The 24,950-nt window shown below is 45.2% G+C and overlaps 1 protein-coding gene and 1 long non-coding RNA gene across 2 annotated transcripts; one reads left to right on the top strand and one right to left on the bottom strand.

Moving 5' to 3' along the window:
* Positions 1-210: 210 nt before the first annotated feature.
* Positions 211-9,048, bottom strand: ufl1 (UFM1-specific ligase 1). Its single transcript, XM_068753539.1, has 19 exons — positions 8,903-9,048; positions 7,482-7,627; positions 7,370-7,398; positions 7,199-7,296; positions 6,203-6,317; positions 5,985-6,115; positions 5,174-5,232; positions 4,886-5,032; positions 4,380-4,555; positions 4,123-4,302; positions 3,915-4,041; positions 2,848-2,970; positions 2,542-2,662; positions 2,303-2,469; positions 1,627-1,757; positions 1,460-1,540; positions 1,269-1,354; positions 1,010-1,190; positions 211-586 (listed from the first exon to the last, which is right to left on the bottom strand). Exons 1-19 carry the CDS (start codon positions 8,977-8,979, stop codon positions 380-382), a joined length of 2,382 nt encoding a protein of 793 aa, XP_068609640.1. The 5' UTR covers positions 8,980-9,048; the 3' UTR covers positions 211-379.
* On the top strand, positions 7,418-8,617 carry LOC137909117 (uncharacterized). Its single transcript, XR_011105991.1, has 2 exons — positions 7,418-8,159; positions 8,241-8,617. It is a non-coding gene; the product is annotated as an uncharacterized lncRNA (long non-coding RNA).
* Positions 9,049-24,950: the final 15,902 nt, after the last annotated feature.

The following is a 24,950-nucleotide window of genomic DNA, read 5'->3' as shown; positions in this document are numbered from 1 at the left end:
CCTTCAGAAACACCCGACGGTCGCCGGGTCCCGACTGTCGCCGGGTCCCGACGGTCGCCGGGTCCCGACGGTCGCCGGGTCCCGACTCGCCGGGTCCCGGCGGTCGCCGGGTTCTTTTGTCACAGAATGGGACGGATCAGTCTCACCCAAAGAGCCGCTTCCTTCCTTGTTGTGATGCTTTTGGCACGAGAACATGTTCATTTAAGAATAATTGATCAGTGCGAACATGCAGGGAGGAGCAGGGGGGGGGGCTTTAATAACTGCATGAGCAGAATGATGGAGGACGTTCATTTAGTTTACAGGCAGAGATCCCACACAGGACTCAGAACTCAAAGACACAAACAAGCTTCGTTCTTCGTTCCACTGATGTTTGAAATGCTCAGTCCTCCGTGCCGACCGGCTTCTTCTGGGCCAGCAGCAGAGCCTTGATTTGCGGCGTCAGGGCGGCGAGCTGGGCGCGGATGCTCCTGGCCTCCTCGTCCAGCTCCTCTGCTCCGCTGGCCTCCCCCTGCTTCTTGCTCTGGCTCTGGCTCACCAGCTGCTTCACCACCAGGCTCTGGTAGGCCGCCAGCAGCTGCTGCTGCTCCTGCATGGAACGTTCCAACAGGTCAACTCACCAAACAAACGTTGCTTTAGGCCGAGCACGCGAGACCCGCATGGGAACTACATGAAGGTGCATTCATGTGACGCTGACGTTGAATAAAGCATTCAGACCACAAATAAACACCTGCCAGTTCAAGCTGCAGGTCATCTCCAGCCCCCCCCCCCCCCACCATCACGACTATCCATTTCACGTTTAAATGGATCAAAACAAAGTAAAGGCAGATTCACAACAGCTGACGATCACCATGGCAACAGATGCTGCATGCCTGCCCGTATCCAGCGACCTTTCATCGATGCTAATTTTCATGTAACCAAATAAAGTCCTGTGATTTCAGAGGACCTGTAACTACACGGCACAAAGCAGTCTGAGCCGGATCCTCATGCCGTAAATCAGGGGCGGACGTACCGGCGGGATCCGACCGGTGAGGGTTCCGATGATCTGAGGCACGCAGCGCCCCGGGGCGTGCAGCATGCAGTGGGCGCTGGCCTGGATCAGCAGCACGCTGGTCAGGTGGAGCACCAGAGCGGGGTCCTCCGTCTCCTTCAGCTGCTCGGTGAGGGCCTGGCGGTGCAGGAACAGGGCCTGTCTGGACGACCGTCACACACACATTGAAAGCCCAAACCCAGACTCAGACGCATGGGAGAGCGATGTCAGCGGCCGTCACCTCTCCTTCTTCTTGTCTCCCTTCTTCAGCATGAAGCCACACACCTCGGCACACAGCTCGACGTTTGTCAGGAAGTCTTCGATATTCTGAGGAGAACAAACGGTGGCCAGGTTTCCAGCTGTCGCACGCATCCGATGACGCACCCGACGGGACACACCCGACGGGACACACGCGACGGGACACACGCTCACCTTGCCGTTCAGGCAGCCGTGGAGCTTCGTGAGGGGTCCTTTGGTTTCCTCGGACAGTTTGCCCAAAATCTTCACTCTGACCTGGGGCGACACATCAGAGACATTTGTGGCGAAGACGAAAGACCCTCGGAGGACCGGGAGGACGCGGGGCGGGAGCCCGCTCTCACCTCGTTGCTGATGGCGCTGGGATTCTCCACAGACATCATGAGGTCAGCAGCCAGGAAGTTCAGCAGCATGTTGGTGACGTCCGTGCACACGGTCTTCAGGACATGCTTTGAAATGTGGACCTGCGTCTCACCTGCACCGCGAAAAACAAAGCAAAGTGAGCGACGTGTAAAAGGAGCAGGGTGTCAAATACCTGCAAGAGTACTACTTAAAGATACTTTCAGCAAGTCGTAGAAAAGCAATAACCCGAAGATGGTTGCAAGTTGATCGCCCAACATCAGATCAGCGGATTGTAAACGAGGTTTATTATATGCAGCGACTCGACTTCACTCTCAGACTGGAAGTGGAGAAATGTTTTGAATATCGGACAAACTGGATTTTAGAATCGTGAATACTTTACACAGTAACACCCATTATAACGTCATGTTATTAAAAAAATCACAATAATCTGGCAGTGAACGAGGACAATACTCGAACAGTTCCTGATCAAAACTTTATGATTTAGCATTAATTCTGATGGATGCTGGAGTTAAACTGATGTTCAAATATTCAGGACAATAGAAGCAATAAAATACAACAAGTCTTCTTTACAGAGGTCGTTTTGTTCCCACGCTGATTGAGAAGCTTAACGGACCCCCCCTGACCCCCCCCCCCCCCCGTTGTAACAGCAGGCCCTACCAGAGAACAGCCTGCCGCCCTTCTCAAAGAGCCGGATGTTGTGGTACAGGTTGCTGACTTCCTCCTGCACGTCCCTCATGCTCTTCTTCTTGTTGGGCCCCGACGGCGAGCTGGCGGAGGACATGAACACGGTCCGGAGAACCTCCTGGTAGGCTTTACTCAGAGGCCTGCACAGATAGGCCCAGTGGGTCTCGCGGTTGCCGGGGTGCGAGCAGAGGAAGCCCAGCCCGTGTGATTACCTCACTAACTGCTCCGCCAGCTCGGAGAGCACCTCGTCCGGGCAGTCGCTCACTCTCTCCTGTAAAGCAGCAACGACCTGCTCCCGGCTCATAAACAGGCCTGCAGTTTGTTTGCTGTGAGCTAAGCAAAGGTAGAACACAAAGATAATTAGTCTCGCAGGGATGGTCCAGTTACCTTCGTCTTCCATGAAAGACACAACCCAGGGGGGGCCATTCCCGGCAGCCAGCCATTACGCGGTGACAGTGATCAGCTTTAACGTGGGACCCTTGATCCGATCGATATTACGACTGCTTTACGGCTCTGACTCTGCTGTGAAGGCCCGGCTTCTTCATCACTGTCCTCCTCCTTCCTCCCCTTCTTCTTGGTTTTGCGGATCCGGATCTCCCGGGCGTTGCCACCCCCGCCTGCTTTCACACTGCCGCTGCCCTCTGAGAGACAAAGGTCAACAGGGGAGAGTAAACAACACCAGCGCTCTCAAAGTCCCTCGACTCTCACACGCACAAGGTGCACTGCTAGAGCAGCTTACAGGACAAGAACTGGTTCCGTTAACAATGCCGACCCCCCCACAATGTTCTAACCATTTATCATTCAAAGAAAGCATCCAGAAAATGTCTGAAAAGGCAAAAGCGCCTTGGGGTTAAAAAACAAACCTACATCCTACATCATTGCTCTTGTTGTAAAACAGCAATGATGTAGATTACCATGGTAACACCCAAAGCGTTGGATTAGCAGTACCGTAGAGAGGAGTAGCCCCGGGCCTTGTTTTTAATAGCACAAAGAACATGATCTAGATCAGGGGTGGGCAACCTGAGACACGCGTTACGTTAGCGTGGCGATTAAATGCACCCAGCTTGGGGGTTACTGCCCCTCCCCCCCCGATCACTACTGGAGCCATGCACCCAGCTTGGGGGTTACTGCTCCTCCTCCCCCGATCACTACTGGAGCCATGCACCCAGCTTGGGGGTTGCTGCCCCTCCTCCCCCGATCACTACTGGAGCCATGCACCCAGCTTGGGGGTTACTGCCCCTCCCCCCCCTGATCACTACTGGAGCCACGCACCCAGCTTGGGGGTTGCTGCCCCTCCTCCCCCCGATCACTACTGGAGCCATGCACCCAGCTTGGGGGTTGCTGCCCCTCCCCCCCCCGATCACTACTGGAGCCACGCACCCAGCTTGGGGGTTGCTGCCCCTCCTCCCCCGATCACTACTGGAGCCATGCACCCAGATTGGGGGTTACTGCCCCTCCCCCCCCCGATCACTACTGGAGCCACGCACCCAGCTTGGGGGTTGCTGCCCCTAGATCCTGTGCCGACGTGCCGTGGGGCCTTGGACCTAATAGAGTGTCTCGTCTGGGTGGAGAGGATTTGACCCACCTGCCGCCTTCTTCCTGCGTTCTGCTTCTCTCTTTTCCTTTTTCGAAGGTGCTGAGCTTTCAGTCAGATTTGATGCCTGCTTCAGATCTTCCTCAGATATCAGGAACACCGGATTGCTCTTGATTTCCTTGAGACACAGACATGTGCTCCGTGTTTCCTCCCGGGCTGATCGCATTGTACGTTTTCTACACCGGATAGGAGACCTTACCTTCTCAGCTTTCTGCTGCATGGCCTCATCAAAAACAGCCAGGCAGTCGCTGATGAACTTCTCACTGACGACCACGGTCCCTCCGAGCACTCTGGCAGAAAGCTGGACATTACAGTTCCTCATAGCTTGGCTGATCAATATCCCGACGTCCTCCACTGACAGGCAGCTGGGTAAAATGGGCTAAACCAGCCGGAGCGACGGTGAGAAACGGGTGGAAGTAAGTGAATCTGTGTAACAGCAGGTACCCGGAGAGCCACCTGTATGTCGGTCCATGTGGCGGAGTTCACAGCTTCCTCCACCGACGCCTCCACCTGGTCAACGAGAGCCTGGCCGACGCACGCAGCTCTGAGGAAGAGCAGCTTGGCGGACTTGAAGCGCTTCTTAATGTAGCCGGTCGGCTCGGGGATGCCCAGTCTGACCAGGGCATCAAACTCTGGAGGAGGAAGACTCATCACGTTCACGCTCAATCGGATTTCTGTGGTCGCCATGGACACACCGCGCTAAAACAGCAGGCATTTGCTCAGGTCTGAAATCTTAGCATGTAAAAAGCAAGCTAGCCCCATTACATATATTAGCTCGCCGCTCATAACAGACTGCATCTTTAGCTTTACAACAATAATGCCTCAAAAGGAGAACGCTTGCTGAACCAAAGAATCGACTCTAATCGTCAAAGTTCTTCCAAGCTGATTCTTATAGAAGGGCTCGTAAAACTCTCAAACACTTGGAGAAATGATGAGCAAAGCGAGAACTGAGAGAGCCAGACCCAGATATCCGTTCTGCTGGAGGAAGGCGTCCACCCAGCTGTTCTGCGTCTTGGCGTAAATATCCGGGATGTAGACGGCTTTGTCCTGCCGACCTCCGACCACACTTCCTTTCAGGCGTCCTGTGTTCACCAACTCCTCCAGGACAGCTGGTGCAAGAAGCAAGGACTGTACTTCAGTATAATACAGAGCTGCCTGGAATTAGCACGTAATGCTAATGAAATCTGCTGCTTCATAGCAGTCAAAATATTAAACATGGTGGCACCATAAACACAAATGTCACTGCTCACAGTATAGAAGATGTTCCTGGAACCCAAACGCTCCAATCATGCTGCTGACGAGCGTCGGCCTGCACAAAAAGAAAAACACGATTGTGTTTAAAATACCGAGCGACAAATAAAACACACACACACGGGCACCGTGCCTAATCGCTTGTTCTAACTCTAAAACTCTATTTTGCGTGTTCATGTGATCAAAGTTAGCTACAGAAAGCTCCGTTAATTTAAATTCACAATGCATCATCAATGGAGATTAAATACGAGGGACGGTAAAGAATTTATGACTTTAAAAAGGTCCATGACATGTGCTTAAGGTCAAATGAAGAGCGACTATCACACCTGCAACAGTTGATTGAATAATTAAATCTGCTTCCCAGCGTCTGCCAGCCACGAGAGAAAAGTAATCATCAGTTACTGTGTCTAAAAAAATACATCCAAAACGCCTCCGTCCAAGCAAAAACATCTCGAAGCAGATTATTGCTTTAACTGAAAATACTTGATCAACATTTGACTGACTTTACACAACCGTGTTCCAACAAATGTCGACCCCCAGACTTTACAACACATTTAAAATGACTGGAAGTATTAGACTTACGAATAACAAGCAATCCTAGATCTCTTGGACTAAATGTAATTCTAAATACTTAGTACATCGTCGTAGTATATTCCTAATTTGTAACGGTGCAAATGAAGTAAGGGTTGAAACAGAATAGAATAAAACACATTCTGATTTCACATTTGAACGTTAACTTTTAGAACAAAGCTTCAAATTGGCCAGAAATGAGTTTCTGAATGCTTTATAAAACGCGTTTCCACTCTACACCTTGTGATGGCGCTGAAAAGCCCTCGTATCCTGGCCTTGTGACGGGCAACGAAAGCTGGCGTGAATATGGCCCCTCGGTTGTACTGGTCCATTTCTCCTTGGATGAGTTTCCCAAGACGCTTCGACAACTCCTGAGAAACATCAGACAGCACACTCTATGACGCGCCCCGCCTCCTGCCCCGCCTCCTGCCCCGCCCCCTGCAGCTGTGGCGACTCGCCTCTGAGATGAACTCTCCTGGGAGGTCGACGTTCTTACACAGCTCTGCGATACTGATCAAGCCGGCTTCCTGCAGTTTATCGTTCACCTCCTCAGCCAGCCGGTCCAGGTAGGCGCTACGACACGCAGAGACACACACTTCAGCTCAGTGACAACATCAGCTCCTCAAACAACGGTCTAATTTCATCATCTACATTCTGATGCTTTCTTTTTTATTTAGGTATAAACCTCACACCAAATGTCTCTTCTTAACAGCACGAAGCAACACAAACCGCTCTGCAGTCACTGCACCGAATTCAGGAGCTTCTACAGCTGATTACGATTCATCTGGACACAAACGAAGAAGGTGTACTCACGTAATACTCACTCCTCAGTGAAAGTATCACGTACTACTCACTCCCCAGTGAAAGTATCATGTAATACTCACTCCTCAGTGAAAGTATCACGTAATACTCACTCCTCAGTGAAAGTATCACGTACTACTCACTCCTCAGTGAAAGTATCACGTAATACTCACTCCTCAGTGAAAGTATCACGTAATACTCACTCCTCAGTGAAAGTATCACGTACTACTCACTCCTCAGTGAAAGTATCACGTAATACTCACTCCTCAGTGAAAGTATCACGTACTACTCACTCCTCAGTGAAAGTATCACGTACTACTCACTCCTCAGTGAAAGTATCACGTACTACTCACTCCTCAGTGAAAGTATCACGTACTACTCACTCCTCAGTGAAAGTATCATGTAATACTCACTCCTCAGTGAAAGTATCGTGTAATACTCACTCCTCAGTGAAAGTATCGTGTAATACTCACTCCCCAGTGAAAGTATCATGTAATACTCACTCCCCAGTGAAAGTATCATGTAATACTCACTCCCCAGTGAAAGTATCATGTAATACTCACTCCCCAGTGAAAGTATCATGTAATACTCACTCCTCAGTGAAAGTATCACGTACTACTCACTCCCCAGTGAAAGTATCGTGTAATACTCACTCCTCGACGAGCTGTCCCAGGACAAGCTGAACCCCTTTGTCACATTTTGCGATGTCGCTCGCTCTGCTCTCCACGTGGGCCCAGTCCACGTTGATAATCTGCAGCGAGACGAACGCCCTTCATGACACGTCGACGGCACGGAGTCACTCCTGGAGAGTCGCTCATGCTCACCTGCTGGAGGTCCACGATGTTAATGCGCCCTTTGAATTAGAATGACGTCACATCATTATCACTGCGCTGATGACTCCGTATGCTAGCGCGAGCCGTTGCCCGTCACACTGACCTCCGTGCACGTAGAGCTCATCGCGGATCTCTCTGCTGATCTGCGCCGGGGTGATGTACTCCTTACCGTCCAGCGTGTGAACCACATCCAGCTTCCGGTCCTGCACCAGCTTAGAGATGATCTCGATGCAGTTCCGCTCAGACAGCCTGTGAAATGTTTAGAGCATATGCGTCAAACTCAAGGCCCCCCCCGGGCCAAAGTTCTGGCAGAAGTGCGGTGGCTGAGGAGGAGCAAAGTCCTCCAACGATTCTTTGAGCTCAGGGGAGAGACAGCTCTTTTTATGCAGAGGAAAGGAAAACCCTTGTCTGAACTGTCGGACCCAAAGTGGCTGCGTGACTTTGTGTGATATAACCGAGCATCTCAGCTGAATCAGAAGCTGCAGGAACGCAAACAACTCATCACACAGACGCCCGACACGATCACAGCTTTCCAGCGTAAACCGGACAGCAAAGTGCCAGGATGCTGCAATCCAGGACTTTTACCGGCTGCTGCCCCCTGGTCCGATGCCACAGCCTCAACTTCATGCTGCCTGCGTTCTGCCCATGTTTGGGAGCACCTCTCTATAATGAATCTGAACAAAAACATTTCTAAGGATTCCCTCAGCACAGGACCCGAACCAGACATTGACACACTGGTAACGGGAAAACGGAGTCAGACATCTGGGCAGAAAACACACAGGTAAGCGTTAAAAAAAAGACATTTTGAATATAATAAAATGTAATTCAACCAAGAAGAATAATCGTTAAACTGTGTTTGCAGGTTTTATGTGTGTATGCAGACAAATCATTGTTGGATACAAGGCTGTGTGCAGCCTTTTTTATTTTGGGTAAAATGCTACATCTGTCATACATGTTCTTAGCAGCTCACAATTGTTGATTTTGCAGTAATTAAGCCCATTTTAACGTTAAAAAAATGTTTTGAACAAAGTTAATTCCATAACTTGTTTGATTATTGTTATTTTCTTTATTCACTTGGATAGTTTTGATCCTTGATTGATGGAGTTATGTTGGTTTCATAACATTAAATGAAAAGGATTTATGTTACAACAGAGCAACAAGCAAACTTATTTTTCTGTGCAACTCAAGCACGGTTTGTAACATGAATAAGCAATAAAATCAGAGTTATTTAACATTAAAGAGTAGTTACATTTATTTTACATTACATTCGGTGACATTTAGTTCCATCTGGCCTTTTGAGGACAGCCGTAATGCTGACGTGGTTCTCGGCGAAAATGAGTTTGGCAGCTCTGGTTTAGAGGTTCACACAATTAGCAGTTCTCAGCTAGCTATTTAAGTTATTATATATTTTTAATTAACAACATATTTTAACTGTATTGAATAAACTAAGAACGAAACCTTTACATGAACGCTTTAGGTAAACAAACATTAGCTTCGATGCTAACAGCTGTTCGGTGCGGTTACCGTTGCACTCTTTCTGCAAATTGTGCTCTCTGAAAATCAGCAGCCAGTCGGCGAATCTCTTCCCATTCAGCCGCCATTTCTGAAGCGTTGGCTGTCCGCGTCTTCTTTAGCCGCACACCGCCGATTAGAACCAGCTCAGCTAGCTGGCTGGCTAGCTAGCGAACGAGCAGCAGGCTGTAGAGACACACGTCAATGTTGAGAGGCTGACAACGGAGACCCACGAGGGACAAACCTCCTGCAAACATTTCGCGCAACGCGTTTGCTGAACGGCACCCTGCGGAGGGCTCAAAATGTCATTAATTAAAATATAACATTATAAAATGAGTAGCATTGTTTATGAAGTAATAAAGTCAACTATGAAGACACATTTAAACAATTAAACAAATAAACCCATCTATTACATAGTGATTTAAATAACCTCCTTAAATCTTTCCATTTTTGTTTTGTCACCTAATGAAGTATTATAATAGTATAGTATACTATAGTATACTATTTTTGAAAAAGGAATCATTTTATTTGGACCTCTCTGCTGTGGTACACCTTTTTAACCAACCGTTTCCTCTTTTAATTCATCCCGAATTCCCGATTACTGTAAAAACATTCCCAAGAATGTAATTTAGCATTTTTATATATTATTGTCATGGACCAGAAAACATTCCAACAAATGACCTGATCTCATCTTGGAATAGCTGGACTCTGCATCCAGCTGAGCTGATGGACATCTTATACTAAACAAAAAGCTCACATTTATTTCACTGTCACATTAAAAGATTAGTATTGCTTTATTTGAGTAGTATTTCTGTTGGAATGTGTCTTTTAGGAGGTTATGTTTTGGTCAGCGTTGGTTTGTGTGTCTGTTAGCGAGATGTTTTCAACGAAATGTTGGGAATCATACCAGGAACAGATGATCCAGAAGAGATCCTGTATTCTGGATCACATTTCAATGGAGCTTCAAAATCTGTTCCTCGATATCTAGGTTGATTATTGACCGATGTTTCGTTAACCAAACTAGATTTCTCCCTACTGCAGCTCTTCTATAGTTCAACTTCTTCTACTGTGTCATTTGCAGCGTACAGAGCTGTGTATTAGCGTGCACCAAAATACTTCCAGTACTGCAGTAGTCCAGAACGGACAATTCAAATGTCTATTTGTTGTTTTACACGCTACAAAAGTGAAGGGATGTTGTAGTAGTAGTAGTAGTAGTAATTTTATTTCAGTCAGTATCTTAAATGAGATACTGACTGAAAGAGTAGAACATTAAATAAATAAATATCACATTATAAAAATATGAAAGAAAGTAAAAATATATAAATACATCACCAAATAGCCACACAACCAACAGTAAAATACTTAAACTCAAATACTAAATTACACAAAGTGTAAAGTGTAGACAAATGATATGAATGATGAGAGCCTCAGATTGACGTCATCAAAAGCGTTTCTCTTTGACGTCACATCACTTTTGAAATCCCTCTCAACCGGTCCGACCTGCAGTACTGGCATTGAAGCTCTAGGGGGCAGTAGACTACAAACCATGAACGCCTGACAGACGACACTGTCTCGTTTGAAGCGTCCCATCATGCCGGCAAAGAGCCGGTAGGAGTCAAACAGTGTAATTATGTTATATAGTCACTGCAGGCCGATACGTAATTAATAGCATGCTAATAAAAAAAGGCCAATATCAATGAGGAAACTGTCCCTCCCTGTCTGCTAAGAGAACCATGTCTCACAGCCATGTACTCTGTACTAACCTGCGGAGGAGGAACTTCTTGAATACCACATCAGTGTAGTGTGTCTGTCTACCACTCCCATGAAATACACAGCGTGTGTCACACAGCAGAAACTAATCAGTAGCTTCAAGCCATGGCTGTGGACTCAGGAGAAAAGTTCTAAGTAGATTTCTGCACACTTTCAGATATATTACAGGATTCCCTCCATAATAATGTCTTCCTTCAAGCTCAGATTTGAGTGACCAGTGGAGGTAAAGTGAAATTATGATATCAATTCAATTCAATTCAGTTTTATTTCTATAGCGCCAGATCACAACAGGAAGTCATCTCAAGGCACTTTACAGGATTAGACAGAACCCAACTTGACCCACGAGAGCAAGCACTTTGGCAACGGAGGCAAGGAAAAACGTCCCTTTAACAGGCAGAAACCTTGGACAGAACCTAGGCTCATGGTGGACGGCCATCTGTCTGACCGGCTGGGTTGAGAGAGAGAGAGAGAGAGAGAGAGAGAATAGCAGGTCGGAGGAGAGTCAAAAGCAAGGAGATGTATAGGGAAGCGATAGCAAGACAGAGGAGGAGCAGACAAAAACAAGACTGGAAATGCTAATGCTAGCGAGGTGGACATCAGCGTTGAGGGACACAGGTCCAGGTTCTGCAGCACCACGGACAGAAGGACCTGAAAGAGAGAGAGGGACAAACAGAGGGAGAGAGAGCACAAGACTACGGGACAGCAAGACAGTTAAAAGACTGTGAGCACATTGGCGGTGGTTCAGCCCATCTCTGTGTTGATGATAGAGTTTATGTGGTAAAATGGCAAGAATGTATCAATGATTTTTTCGACTCTATCTCGAGCTCGTTCGGGAACCGGAGTACCCGGCGAAAACCCAGTAATATGTCGCTCTGTCAGATCACTCTTAGTTCCTGTACTTTTACAGGAACTAAGAGTGATCTGACAGAGCGACATATTCCAAAAATATTACTAAAAGGCTCATAAATGAGCCTTAGGTTAAGTTTTTTTTAGGTTTAGGTTTTTTTGAGGTAAAGGTTTTTTTTAGGTTAAGGCTTAAGACATTTAGGTTGCTGCTGATAATTCTCGCCAGTTGTTTACCACATAAATAATCCTTTTGGTTTTGGTTGGGCGTTCAGGTTGCGGCTGATAATTCTCGCCAGTTGTTTATCAGTCTTAGGATCTCGTATCATCAACGCCAGCAGAACTGAAGGTGCACCGCCAAACTCTTTACACAGGTCCTTCACAATTTTCGTGCATTTTTTGGACGCTGTTTCCGGCGAGATGCTTAAAGGGCCCTTGATTTCAGTCCAGGTATTTTCAAACAGCCACTCCATGATGTTTTTGTCTCCTAGAATATTTGTACGATACATACCATTTATCGGAATCATCTCCATTTTGTCAAATATCTTCCATACTACCTTCTCTGTGATGATACTAACAAGTATTTTGTCTTGTGTTTTTTTCTTTGACTCCATGGGTTCTGCTTCCGTGGGCTGTCCATCCATTGATTGTCCATCCATGGGTTGTCCATCCAAAGGCTGTACTTCTGGGGGCTCGAGCTCACGGGTCTCTGTGTCCTCTCCATCGGACACATCTGTATGTGTCTCGACTGTTTGAAACGTGCATGTAACCTTAGCCAGGGAGTCCTTCACCATCCTGCAAACATGTTGAACAATGACATTAATCTTCCTGGGGGGGGTCACAGTTTCAGGGTTTTTTCTCTCTTCAAGCATCTGAGGGCCGGACAGGGCAGAGTTGACTTTCTCCTCGATCTCTGTGTTTAACATAGCCTGGAAATGTTCAGAGCTAACACTCTGGACTTTATCGTGGGGGTTCAGGGCTTTACCAAAGCTCTCAGGAATAATGTTGCCCATGACCACCTGAATACTCTCTTGAGACACGGCTGATTTGTTCTGAAGAGACCGGAGTATGACTTTGGAAGCAGTGTTGATGAGGACTAAAAGCAGCTCTGAGAGCTTTGCTTTGATGTCATCATCAGGGCTTCCTGATTTCAGCTGTAGCAACTCTTCAGCTGTCAGTCGTTTAAAAAATGATTGGATGATGGGCTGAACATCATCGAGTCGGATCTCCAGGGTCTGCTGTAGCTGTGGCTCCATCGGGATGGTTTTTGTTTCACCAACAGTGGTCGGACTTTGTTCTTGAATTGTCAAATCTGGAGTTGGAACCACTGTTTCACAATTTATAGATTCAAATACATGAAACATCAAAGGATGAAAACACCCTTTGATCTGTATGCTTTGATGTTCCATTCTAATGCAGCCTCAGAGCGAGCGAGTTTTACTACATTTCGGCCATTAACTATACAGTTCTCAGTGTTGGCCAAGAGTCATAAAAATACATTCTGGCAGAATAAACAGTACCTTTTAAAAATATTTAATTATATCCAAAGCACTAATCCTTAATTAATGCCTGAAAACACAACAGGACCTCAGCATAAATTAAATCCTCTGGTGTCGTAGCCAGACGCATTAATGCGCTCATTTATTTATTTTATAAGTCTTTAGTTGCACCATAATTTTAAACTTTGAATGAATAAATGGTTTATATTCACCAAAGCAATTCATAAATAAATGATACCCATGCATAAATGTGGATTTAAAAACAATAATGACTTGACTCACAGTTTACAAAAGAATTGAAATATTAAGTGGAAGTCAGTGACGGAGCTCATACCTGCTCCAAGCGCTGTGTCCTCCCTGAGCCCTGTAAGGATTTAATACTGGATTTATAACCGGTTAAATCTGTTTGGTCAGATGTTTGGATTTACACAATATCACACACACATAGACACCATCCACCTAAATAAGTCTTATCTCTGTCATGGGATCCAGTTATTACAGCATTCCCTGTGAAATAAAGCGTTTATTACAGCATTTATTACCTGTTCTAGTCAGGAAAGAGGCAACAGCCTGGGTTCTGCAGGGAAAATGCAGCTCAGAAGTCATTCTTGTGTGGAACAAGGCTATCTTGCTGAAAGCTTCCATGATGACGATGGTTCGAACTGCATTCCTCTCTGAAAGCTGGAATTAGAGGACATTCCGTGGCCTGTTCCGAGGACTGGGAACCAGGTTTCGGGAGGAAATCAGTAACTCCTAACGGGCGTTAGGAGTTACTGTCTCGCTGTAATTTCTGCACATTTCTGATCTCTTTGAACATTTTTTCATTGTCATTTTGCTTCTTTGGGGTTGTTTTGTGTTTGTAGGTACTTATTGCCTCTTGGCCGTGTTTTTCATGTATTTGCTGATATTTTTTTATTAATTCTTTTGCAGTTCTTTGTGGTCATTAGGGTACTGTTATGGACTAACGTGAGCGGACCCCAGAAAGCAGAGAATAGAGACGGTGCGATAGTTGAATTGATCATTTACTGAAAAATCCAACACAAAAAACAACAACAACCCGGAGCTGCACACAGGACGAGGGGCGGCTGGAGCCCAACTTACCGGTAATATATATAACAAAAATACACAGCCGAGAGAAAAACCAAGAAGCAAGCTCTACTAACAGGTGGCGACTGGCTGGTGCCGCAAAGAAAACGGAAACATAAGATCCAGCCACAAGTGAACAATTTACTTACAACCAAAAACACTACACAACCTGGGTGCACGAACCAGCTGTGGTCAACACGGGTGAGGCGAGGATCAGAGACAGGGAGTGGCACAGGGATGAAAAACACACAACATTTCGACGGGGGGGGGGGGGGGGCAGCAGGCGGAGCAGAGGTTATGAGGGCTGGTGGTGATTTGCCTCAATCCGTCTCAGGTGCGCCCGGGGTGACCGCAGCCAATCCACACGCTGCAGGTCCTTGATTGATAAACAGAAAAAATATACTGATTTCATATCGCTGTGGTCATTATACGTCTGTGTACACACTGTAATGTGCCGTTAAACTGGTGTCTCTTTGGAGTCTCGGGGGGGGGGGTCATTGTATTGTGTCTTTATGGTTTTGAATACATTTAGGAGCGTTGACAGAACTCACTAACTACAGCCGTTTGACGAAGAAGAAATGTGAACAGTCTTTTAATGCAGAGACGAAGACGCAGGAGCTGCTTGATCGCTGGCCCTGGGGCCAGTACCAGGCCCACTCAGCAATCCATCAGGGAATCAGGGAATGCACTGCCACCATAACCAGTGACAAAATAGGGATGCCGGTCAAGAAATGCTTCAACCAGGCAGCCAAGTACAGCGATGGCATGCCAGTGGCTGCGGCCCACGGGGCACATCCAGTCAGCGCACCTCATAAAAGGGGGCGAAATCTTCAGACTCCAAAGCAAGACACCAATTTGTTACATCTTGTAACACACACACACACACACACAGTCAATTAGGCTGCTCTGCACTTTGAATTCCAAATAGGATGCTGCTTTCAAGGCAGACAAACAAACAAAATCTCTGGGGTTTACCTCGTTGCATGAAAGTCAAATAAACTGTCAAAAACAACCCAGACCAGGTTATGAGAAGCCTTGTTGGAATGTGCCTGATGTGCCGGTCTGTGGCCAGATCCACTCCCAGCCCTGCAGCTAACTGTGCATCAATAAAGAGTGGGTGTCACGGTTCCTGCAGCGAGCGACCAGGCAGCTGTTCTCCAGAGACCTGGGAGGACGCGAGAGGTGAAACCTCGGAGTCGGTTTTCTTCTGTCCTGTCAGCCTGTGAAAGGATAACTAGCATCTCAGAGTCTCCGCTGTGTGGGAAACACAACCTCGGTGCGAGTTCATGCTCTGCTTTCCCCCCAGAGACAGACTGACAGCTCAACCTCGAGGCGCTGAACACATTAATTAGGTGTCTGGATGGGTGACAAGTCCTGCATCTTTATTGCAACATAAAAGCTGGCATGCAAATACGAGAGTGCTGTGGAAACACTGCAGCAGGTCTTTAAATAAATCGCCTGCTTGCTGGAAAAGTGTCACGTAATCGTTCACGCTAGGCCAGGATGCAACTCGATTCCATATGACATTAACAAATGATGCAACAGATTAGAACTATTGAACGTAAACATGAAAACAAATGGATGTGATATATTCAGGTTTTTAGTGTAAATGAAAACTGATTAGAGAACATATTATAAGTAATTCTGTGTGAGATCTTTTCTTAGTATACAGGAAAACATTTTATTTTTATTTATTTATCATTTCTTCTTAAATTTAATCAAATAAAATTTATATTTTTTAATTTTCATGAAAATATCTATCAGTTTAAAAACACTAAGCTCATTTTTGTTACAAACTAAGGCCTACCTGCAACTGTAATAAAAAAGGCATTATTATTTGTAATTGTGTTTAAATCCACATTTATGCATTGGTATCATTCATTTATGGGGATTCATTCAAAGTTTAAAATGATGGTTTTAAAATAAATGAGTGCATTAATGCGTCTGGCTACGACGCCAGAGGATCTAATTTATGCTGAGGTCCTGTCGTGTTTTCAGGCATTAATTAAGGATTAGTGCTTTGGATATAATTAAATATTTTTAAAAGGTACTGTTTATTCCGTCAGAATGTATTTTTATGACTCTTGGACAACATTGAGAAGTGTATAGTTAATGGTCAAAATGTAGTAAAACATATTTTTGGTTCTTCAGTAATTATTTCCATGATTTAAAATAAAATAATCTTAACAAATCTGTGGCCACGTGCTTTCAGAATAATCATGAATGTTGGAACTCAAACTGCACCGGCTGCGGCGATGTGAGTGAGTACGTATGTATCTACACAATAAATGGCATATACATATGCAAATGGTTTTTCATTCATTCATTCATTCATTCATTTTCATGTCCATTTTACCCCCCTTGTGGGTCAGTGTTGCTGGAGCCTATCCCAGCTCTTCAATGACCGAGAGGCGGCGTACACCCCGGAAGCGTCGCCAGTGCATTGTGGGGTCCTTTGTGTGTAAACATTCTTTTTACCACACAAGATATCTGCCAAGTTGTTGATCAATGGGGGTTTCGATTAGTGACGGGGTCTTTGGAACGTAACAGCGTTGTGAAATGAGGACCAGCTGTATTATTTATATTTATATATTTATATATTATTTTGCAGTTTCAAGTTATTTGAGACGCTATAGAGCACAGGTGTCAAACTCGAGGCCCGGGGGCCAAATGTGGCCCTCCACGTCATTCTTAGTGGCCCGCGACTTAACAACTTACTGGTCATGTTTACTGGTCATGCTGAAATTAAATTATTTGAGGGCAGGAGTCAAGCAGTTCCACCCTTGGGTGACATTGTAACGAATAAATTCCTCTCCTCTTGTCCATCCATCCATCTTCCACCGCTTATCTGGGGTCGGGTCGCCAAGGCAACAGTCTAAGCAGGGACTTCCAGAATTCCCCTTCCCAGCCACCTCCTCCAGCTCTTCCAGGGGGGATCCCGTGGCGTTCCCATGTCATCCGAGAAACATAGTCTCTCCAGCATATCCTAGGTCTTTCCCAAGGCCTCCATCCAGTGGGACATGCATGGAACACCTCCCCTGGGAGGCGTCCGGGGGCATCTGAAATACTCTATTTTCCGGACTATCACACTTCACAATGTTAGGTTAGGTATTTATTTATTGCAGGCAATGGCAAAAAGCAAACAAAACAAAACAACCCGTGCCACATTGCACGAGCCACATTGAAACAACTAGAAAGACAATCAGAGATTGCAGACCCTCGACTCCAATAGACTATTGGATCTTGTGAGACAGTAAACAGGGCTTCCGGATCAGAGGGGCCAAACCTGCTCTAGCTTGCTGCTCCGGAACGTACTACAAGACTCCTTCTGGACTCTTTTTCCCATCATGCCATTCATGTCCCTCCCTCTTAAAGTGGCAGTTTACAGCACAGGCACAATTCCAGATGTAAAAAATAATTCTAGAATCTGGATCCAGATCCGGATCAACGCCATTCTTGGGGAGGACCGAGCCACAGACGGAACCTTGCTTGTGTAAAAATTTCAAGTCAATTGGGTTACTAGTTTTTGAGTTATGCAATTGGACAGACAAACAAGCAAACAAACACAGACAGACAAACAGACAAACGCACCCAATTGCAATACCCTTGCCTCCTCTTCGGCGAGGGTAAAAATAATTCTAGAATCTGGATCCAGATCCGGATCAACGCCATTCTCGAGGAAGACCGAGCCATGGACAGAACCTTGCTTGTGTAAAAATTTCAAGTTGATTGGGTTACTAGTTTTTGAGTTATGCGCGCGGACAGACAAACAGACAAACAGACAAACAAACAGACAAACGCACCCAATTGCAATACCCTCGCCTTCCCCTTCGGCGAGGGTAATAAGTAAAAAGTAATGTGTCAATTCAGCCTGAAAGGGAGTGGAAAAGAAAATTTTTAATATTTTTCGCTGACTCCATTCCGAATTGGATCCGGATGAAATTTGGTGGTGAGATCGACGTCCCCACTCTACATGACTGTGTCAAATTCCATAAACAACAGTCAATAATCAACCGAGATATTGAGGAAACAATTCTAAATCTCCATTGACTGCAATGTTACGGAAAGTTTCAAGCTGCTCCATAATCTGGGATCGCTTCCGGATCATCACCAAAATATAATGATCTGTTCCTGGTACCATTCTCTATGTTTCCTGAAAATTTCATCAAGATACCAATAATACACAATCTCAGAATATATGGATATAATTGAAAATCAAAAAGTCATATCATGTAAAATATGCATTAGATTCACTCAGCAAAACTCATAAAGGGGTCCGACATGAACTATCATGAAACATGTCTTCTGGTTCTGATCCAGAATGAGGTCAGGAACAAATATTATATTTTAACAGTGAAACCCATTTATGGATTCAAGAATCACTTAACCTGCTCGCTCTGAGGCTGCATTAGAATTGAACATCAAAGCATACAGATCAAAGGGTGTTTTCATCCTTTGATGTTTCATGTATTTGAATCTATAAATTGTGAAACAGTGGTTCCAACTCCACATTTGACAATGCAAGAACAAAGTCCAACCACTGTTGGTGAAACAAAAACCATCCCGATGAAGCCACAGCTACAGCAGACCCTGGAGATCCGACTCGATGATGTTCAGCCCATCATCCAATCATTTTTTAAACGACTGACAGCTGAAGAGTTGCTACAGCTGAAATCAGGAAGCCCTGATGATGACATCAAAGCAAAGCTCTCAGAGCTGCTTTTAGTCCTCATCAACACTGCTTCCAAAGTCATACTCCGGTCTCTTCAGAACAAATCAGCCGTGTCTCAAGAGAGTATTCAGGTGGTCATGGGCAACATTATTCCTGAGAGCTTTGGTAAAGCCCTGAACCCCCACGATAAAGTCCAGAGTGTTAGCTCTGAACATTTCCAGGCTATGTTAAACACAGAGATCGAGGAGAAAGTCAACTCTGCCCTGTCCGGCCCTCAGATGCTTGAAGAGAGAAAAAACCCTGAAACTGTGACCCCCCCCAGGAAGATTAATGTCATTGTTCAACATGTTTGCAGGATGGTGAAGGACTCCCTGGCTAAGGTTACATGCACGTTTCAAACAGTCGAGACACATACAGATGTGTCCGATGGAGAGGACACAGAGACCCGTGAGCTCGAGCCCCCAGAAGTAGAGCCTTTGGATGGACAACCCATGGATGGACAACCCATGGATGGACAGCCCACGGAAGCAGAGCCCATGGAGTCAAAGAAAAAAACACAAGACAAAATACTTGTTAGTATCATCACAGAGAAGGTAGTATGGAAGATATTTGACAAAATGGAGATGATTCCGATAAATGGTATGTATCGTACAAATATTCTAGGAGACAAAAACATCATGGAGTGGCTGTTTGAAAATACCTGGACTGAAATCAAGGGCCCTTTAAGCATCTCGCCGGAAACAGCGTCCAAAAAATGCACGAAAATTGTGAAGGACCTGTGTAAAGAGTTTGGCGGTGCACCTTCAGTTCTGCTGGCGTTGATGATACGAGATCCTAAGACTGATAAACAACTGGCGAGAATTATCAGCCGCAACCTGAACGCCCAACCAAAACCAAAAGGATTATTTATGTGGTAAACAACTGGCGAGAATTATCAGCAGCAACCTAAATGTCTTAAGCCTTAACCTAAAAAAAACCTTTACCTCAAAAAAACCTAAACCTAAAAAAAACTTAACCTAAGGCTCATTTATGAGCCTTTTAGTAATATTTTTGGAATATGTCGCTCTGTCAGAGTGATCTGACAGAGCGACATATTACTGGGTTTTCGCCGGGTACTCCGGTTCCCGAACGAGCTCGAGATAGAGTCGAAAAAATCATTGATACATTCTTGCCATTTTACCACATAAACTCTATCATCAACACAGAGATGGGCTGAACCACCGCCAATGTGCTCACAGTCTTTTAACTGTCTTGCTGTCCCGTAGTCTTGTGCTCTCTCTCCCTCTGTTTGTCCCTCTCTCTCTTTCAGGTCCTTCTGTCCGTGGTGCTGCAGAACCTGGACCTGTGTCCCTCAACGCTGATGTCCACCTCGCTAGCATTAGCATTTCCAGTCTTGTTTTTGTCTGCTCCTCCTCTGTCTTGCTGTCGCTTCCCTATACATCTCCTTGCTTTTGACTCTCCTCTGGCCTGCTATTCTCTCTCTCTCTCTCTCTCTCTCTCTCTCTCTCTCTCTCTCTCTCTCTCTCTCTCTCTCAACCCAGCCGGTCAGACAGATGGCCGTCCACCATGAGCCTAGGTTCTGTCCAAGGTTTCTGCCTGTTAAAGGGACGTTTTTCCTTGCCTCCGTTGCCAGAGTGCTTGCTCTTGTGGGTCAAGTTGGGTTCTGTCTAATCCTGTAAAGTGCCTTGAGATGACTTCCTGTTGTGATCTGGCGCTATAGAAATAAAACTGAATTGAATTGAATTGATATCATAATTTCACTTTACCTCCACTGGTCACTCAAATCTGAGCTTGAAGGAAGACATTATTATGGAGGGAATCCTGTAATATATCTGAAAGTGTGCAGAAATCTACTTAGAACTTTTCTCCTGAGTCCACAGCCATGGCTTGAAGCTACTGATTAGTTTCTGCTGTGTGACACACGCTGTGTATTTCATGGGAGTGGTAGACAGACACACTACACTGATGTGGTATTCAAGAAGTTCCTCCTCCGCAGGTTAGTACAGAGTACATGGCTGTGAGACATGGTTCTCTTAGCAGACAGGGAGGGACAGTTTCCTCATTGATATTGGCCTTTTTTTATTAGCATGCTATTAATTACGTATCGGCCTGCAGTGACTATATAACATAATTACACTGTTTGACTCCTACCGGCTCTTTGCCGGCATGATGGGACGCTTCAAACGAGAGACAGTGTCGTCTGTCAGGCGTTCATGGTTTGTAGTCTACTGCCCCCTAGAGCTTCAATTCCAGTAATGCAGTCGGACCGGTTGAGAGGGATTTCAAAAATGTGACCTCAAAGAGAAACGCTTTTGATGACGTGTTGCTTCTTGCTGTTAAGAAGAGACATTTGGTGTGAGGTTTATACCTAAATAAAAAAGAAAGCATCAGAGTTATGCCTTAAGAATGTAGATAATAAAAGAAGAACATTGTTTGAGTCGTCTCACTGAGCTAAAATGTGTATCTCTGCATGTGTCGTAGCGCCTACCTGGACCGTCTGTCGTATTTTCCATGAACAGTCCGAAAATGTCGCTCCACATTTCCCTTCTTTGGTATTGCAGTGTAAATGCAGTCCAGCTGCTGTATGTTTATTTTGAAATGTGCGCTCTTATTTTGTAGTGCAAGGGGAAGTTGCAGCTGTAGAGTTGGCGACACCGTGCTCAGGTGCAACGCTGTTAGTTAATTTAAGTTTCATTACTCCACGTATCTAATGAAGAGTACTGCAGGAAGAAAACTGCCTCTTGATCGTGTTGAAGCAGCCAAAGTGTTCTACGGTGTATCAATAAATAAAACATCTGTCTGAAGAGCGATCTGTGGGCAGCGCAGGCAGAAAGGCGTTTAAACGCACTTGAAAAATGACATCGTGAAAAGAACTCCACCTCCTGTTGCGTATGAAAGTGATATGTTTTTGTCTTCTTCCTCAGTCCAGCGAGGGCTTAAAACTGGAGACAACTCGTGACTCGCTTGTTCGTTTCGCTGCGCTTAGCGCCTTTTTGCGCATGACCTAAAGGTCAGAAAAATTAAGTTGTCATCTCACTGGCTGCCCTGCATGTCAATCAAACAATATGTCACGCGATCAACCCACATTTCCTTCGCGATCGATGTATTGGGCACCACTGTTTTAGAAGCTACCAAAGTGAAGGGATGTTCAATTGGTTGCACTTCAAACAAAGAGTAGAACATCAAATAAATATCACATTATAAAAATATGAGAGAAAGTAAAAAATATAATATTAGCTTTCTGCAAAATATTTATGAAATCAAGAATTTTGTATAAATACGTCACCAAATAGCCACACAACCAACAGTAAAATACTTAAAATCAAATATTAGATTCCACAAAGTTGCAGATAATGATGTGAACGATGAGATCAGGAGCGTTTCTCTTTGACGTCATCAAAAGCGTTTCTCTTTGACGTCACATCATTTTTGAAATCCCTCTCAACCGGTCCGACCTGCAGTACTGGCATTGAAGCTCTCGGGGGCAGTAGACTACAAACCATGGACGCCTGACAGACGATGTTGTCTGATGATGATGAATATTAGATAGAATGTTAGAGTACAAGTACAGTCAAACAGTAGCATGTATTACAGTACAAGTACAGTCACACAGTAGCATGTATTACAGTACAAGTACAGTCAAACAGTAGCATGTATTACAGTACAAGTACAGTCAAACATCCTGTCTAAGAGGAGCATTTCTAAAAAGCCCTTGCGGTCTTGTTTCCGTTGAAAGTCCTTCGTACATAAATCATCGACATTTAACAATACCAATAAAAATAAAAAAATAAAACTAATATTAAATTACTCAATTGATGCAAAATAACAATAAAATAACAATAAATTACTCCACAGATGCAAAATAACAATAAATTAAAAAGACGCATCATATGGACAACGTAGGTGGACAAAGAACAGGGGGGGTGGGGGTGGGGGGGGGGTTGATCCGGAGAGAGTCGTGATGACTATCTCCATTTCTGCCCCCCTAAAAGGTGTATTTTTAGGGCCGTTTTGAAGGAGGTCAAAGAGGTGCATGTTTTGAGGGCAGGAGTCAAACAGTTCCACCCTTAGGGGGCAGTATTGTAAAAAGATGATTTACCCATGTTAGTCCTATAGGAGGGGGTAATCAGGGGAGGCAAGTGAGGCACAGCCTCACCTGTCATCATATAAAATCATATAAAAATCATGTATTTGTATTATTAAAAATCATATAAAAATCATATAATATATAATATAACATCAGTGATATTATATTATATATTTTATGATTTTTTCATTTTTAATAATACAATTAGTGCGTCACGTATTCTTGTGCTCAGCGGCATTAAAATACTGCAGAATGAGGCCATGTGTAATACGGCCTTCAGCCAATAGGAGGCCAGTGAGTGATTCAGCGCACTCATCAGCTGATCCGCTCGTTCGAGACGGGCTTGTAAACACGGAAGCGCTGGCTGTCTGGACGTCAAGCAAGAACCCGTCTTTTCTGCTTTTCCTGCCTTCTTTTCTCAACTTCTGACGATGTCTGGACTCGGATGGGATATTGCGACATGAAGAATTTACCGAGAAGCCTCCAAACACGAGCAGCGACCGCGCGTATTCAAAGTCCAATTGCGCTAGAAACTTTTGAGACGTCCCGGATAGACCTGGCTTTGGACGGACAGCGGAGACTTAACATTAGCGTACACAAAGCTAAGGAAAAGGAGAACCGAGAGATTTTATTCTATTTATATATTATATTGCACTGTTGCTGCTTTGAGCCCGTGAGACCAGCGTCTGGCCGTTTCTGGGACCGATTCGAGCAGAACCGCGGCGGACTGGGCCTGACAGAGAGTCCATTGGATGTGAACGAGTGTTCTGAAACATTCTGGAGAACATAAGCTGTCAAATGAAGCCCAGCTTTTCCCCCCATCGCCGGCATACCCCTGCCGTTCCGTTCTCTCTCTCTCTCTCTCTCAGCGCAGCCCCAGCTGGACACACACACGCAGACACGTCTCAGAACATGTGTTTAACAGTTAAACATCAGTTAAACTTTAACTGATCAACACACGCACCCACACACATTCAACGCTGCACGCACACTGATACGCAGAGTTGAATAATTTCATTAAATCTTTTGTAAATACGCAGATTCTGTGTGGTCTCCCCTTTTTGTCATAAACTGATGAGCCAGGTTTGTGACAATATGTAAAAAATGCTGGTACGAATTTTTAAACAAAACACGTTAAATGTTGCCAATCAAATGATGAATAAGCTGTAGGTTCATTTATTTGTAAATCTGACTGTGCCTCACCAGACATGAACCTCACCGCACGACGCACGTCACTGGTCCTGTAGGAGGGGGTAATCAGGTTGTTGTTTGAGCTCCCTCTAGTGTTGTGGCTGTGGGTGTCACTAAATCTGTGGAGGTGTTTATTCAGGTATGCAGGGATTGAGGGGACTGAGGGCAGAGCTGCATTGACTATTTTAAATGCCAATCCCATTTTGAGTTGTTTAACCCTGTCTTCTACCCTGAGCCATTTTAGGCTAGCAAAATGTCCAGGAAGAAGGTGGGTCATGGGCCCCAGATTGAGGAGTAGCCGAATCAGTTTGTTTTGGGAGGTTTGGAGCCTGGTTTTCAGGGACATTTTGATGTTTGAATACCAGGAGGTGCTAGCATAGTCAAAGAGGGGCTGAACGAGGCTCCAGCAAGCGTCCGGAGAGCACTTTTGCTGACAAAAGCAGACATTCTGCCCAGCAATCTTGTTCTTTGATTGACTTTTTTGATCACCTTAGTTGCCATACTATCGCCAGACAGGTATTTGTCAAGAACACAGCCCAAATAGGTAATCTCTTCTTTGCTGGAGATTACTGTATTATCGACTGTGACCTTGAAATCGTTAACATTTATCTCACGTAGAGAGTGTTTAGACCCAAAAAGAATCGATTCGGTTTTACCAAGATGTAGTGACAGTTTGTTATCAGTAAGCCAAGTACGGATTCTGGTGACCTCAGAGCTGAGAGCTTCCTCAACCTGCACTTTGTCCTCTCCCGAAATCAGGAGTGCTGAGTCATCAGCAAACAGGAACAATTTGCAGTTACAGGCAGCACTCATGTCGTTAATGTATAGGAGGAACAGTAACGGTCCTAGAATGCTGCCTTGAGGAACACCGCAGCTCACCGGGAGGGACGAGGACAAGGTTCCGTTTATGTC

Source organism: Brachionichthys hirsutus, chromosome 20, assembly GCF_040956055.1.
Source record: "Brachionichthys hirsutus isolate HB-005 chromosome 20, CSIRO-AGI_Bhir_v1, whole genome shotgun sequence".
NCBI lineage: Eukaryota > Metazoa > Chordata > Actinopteri > Lophiiformes > Brachionichthyidae > Brachionichthys > Brachionichthys hirsutus.
The sequence above is the reverse complement of the archived record's forward strand: the minus strand, read 5'-3'. Positions and strand labels throughout refer to the sequence as shown.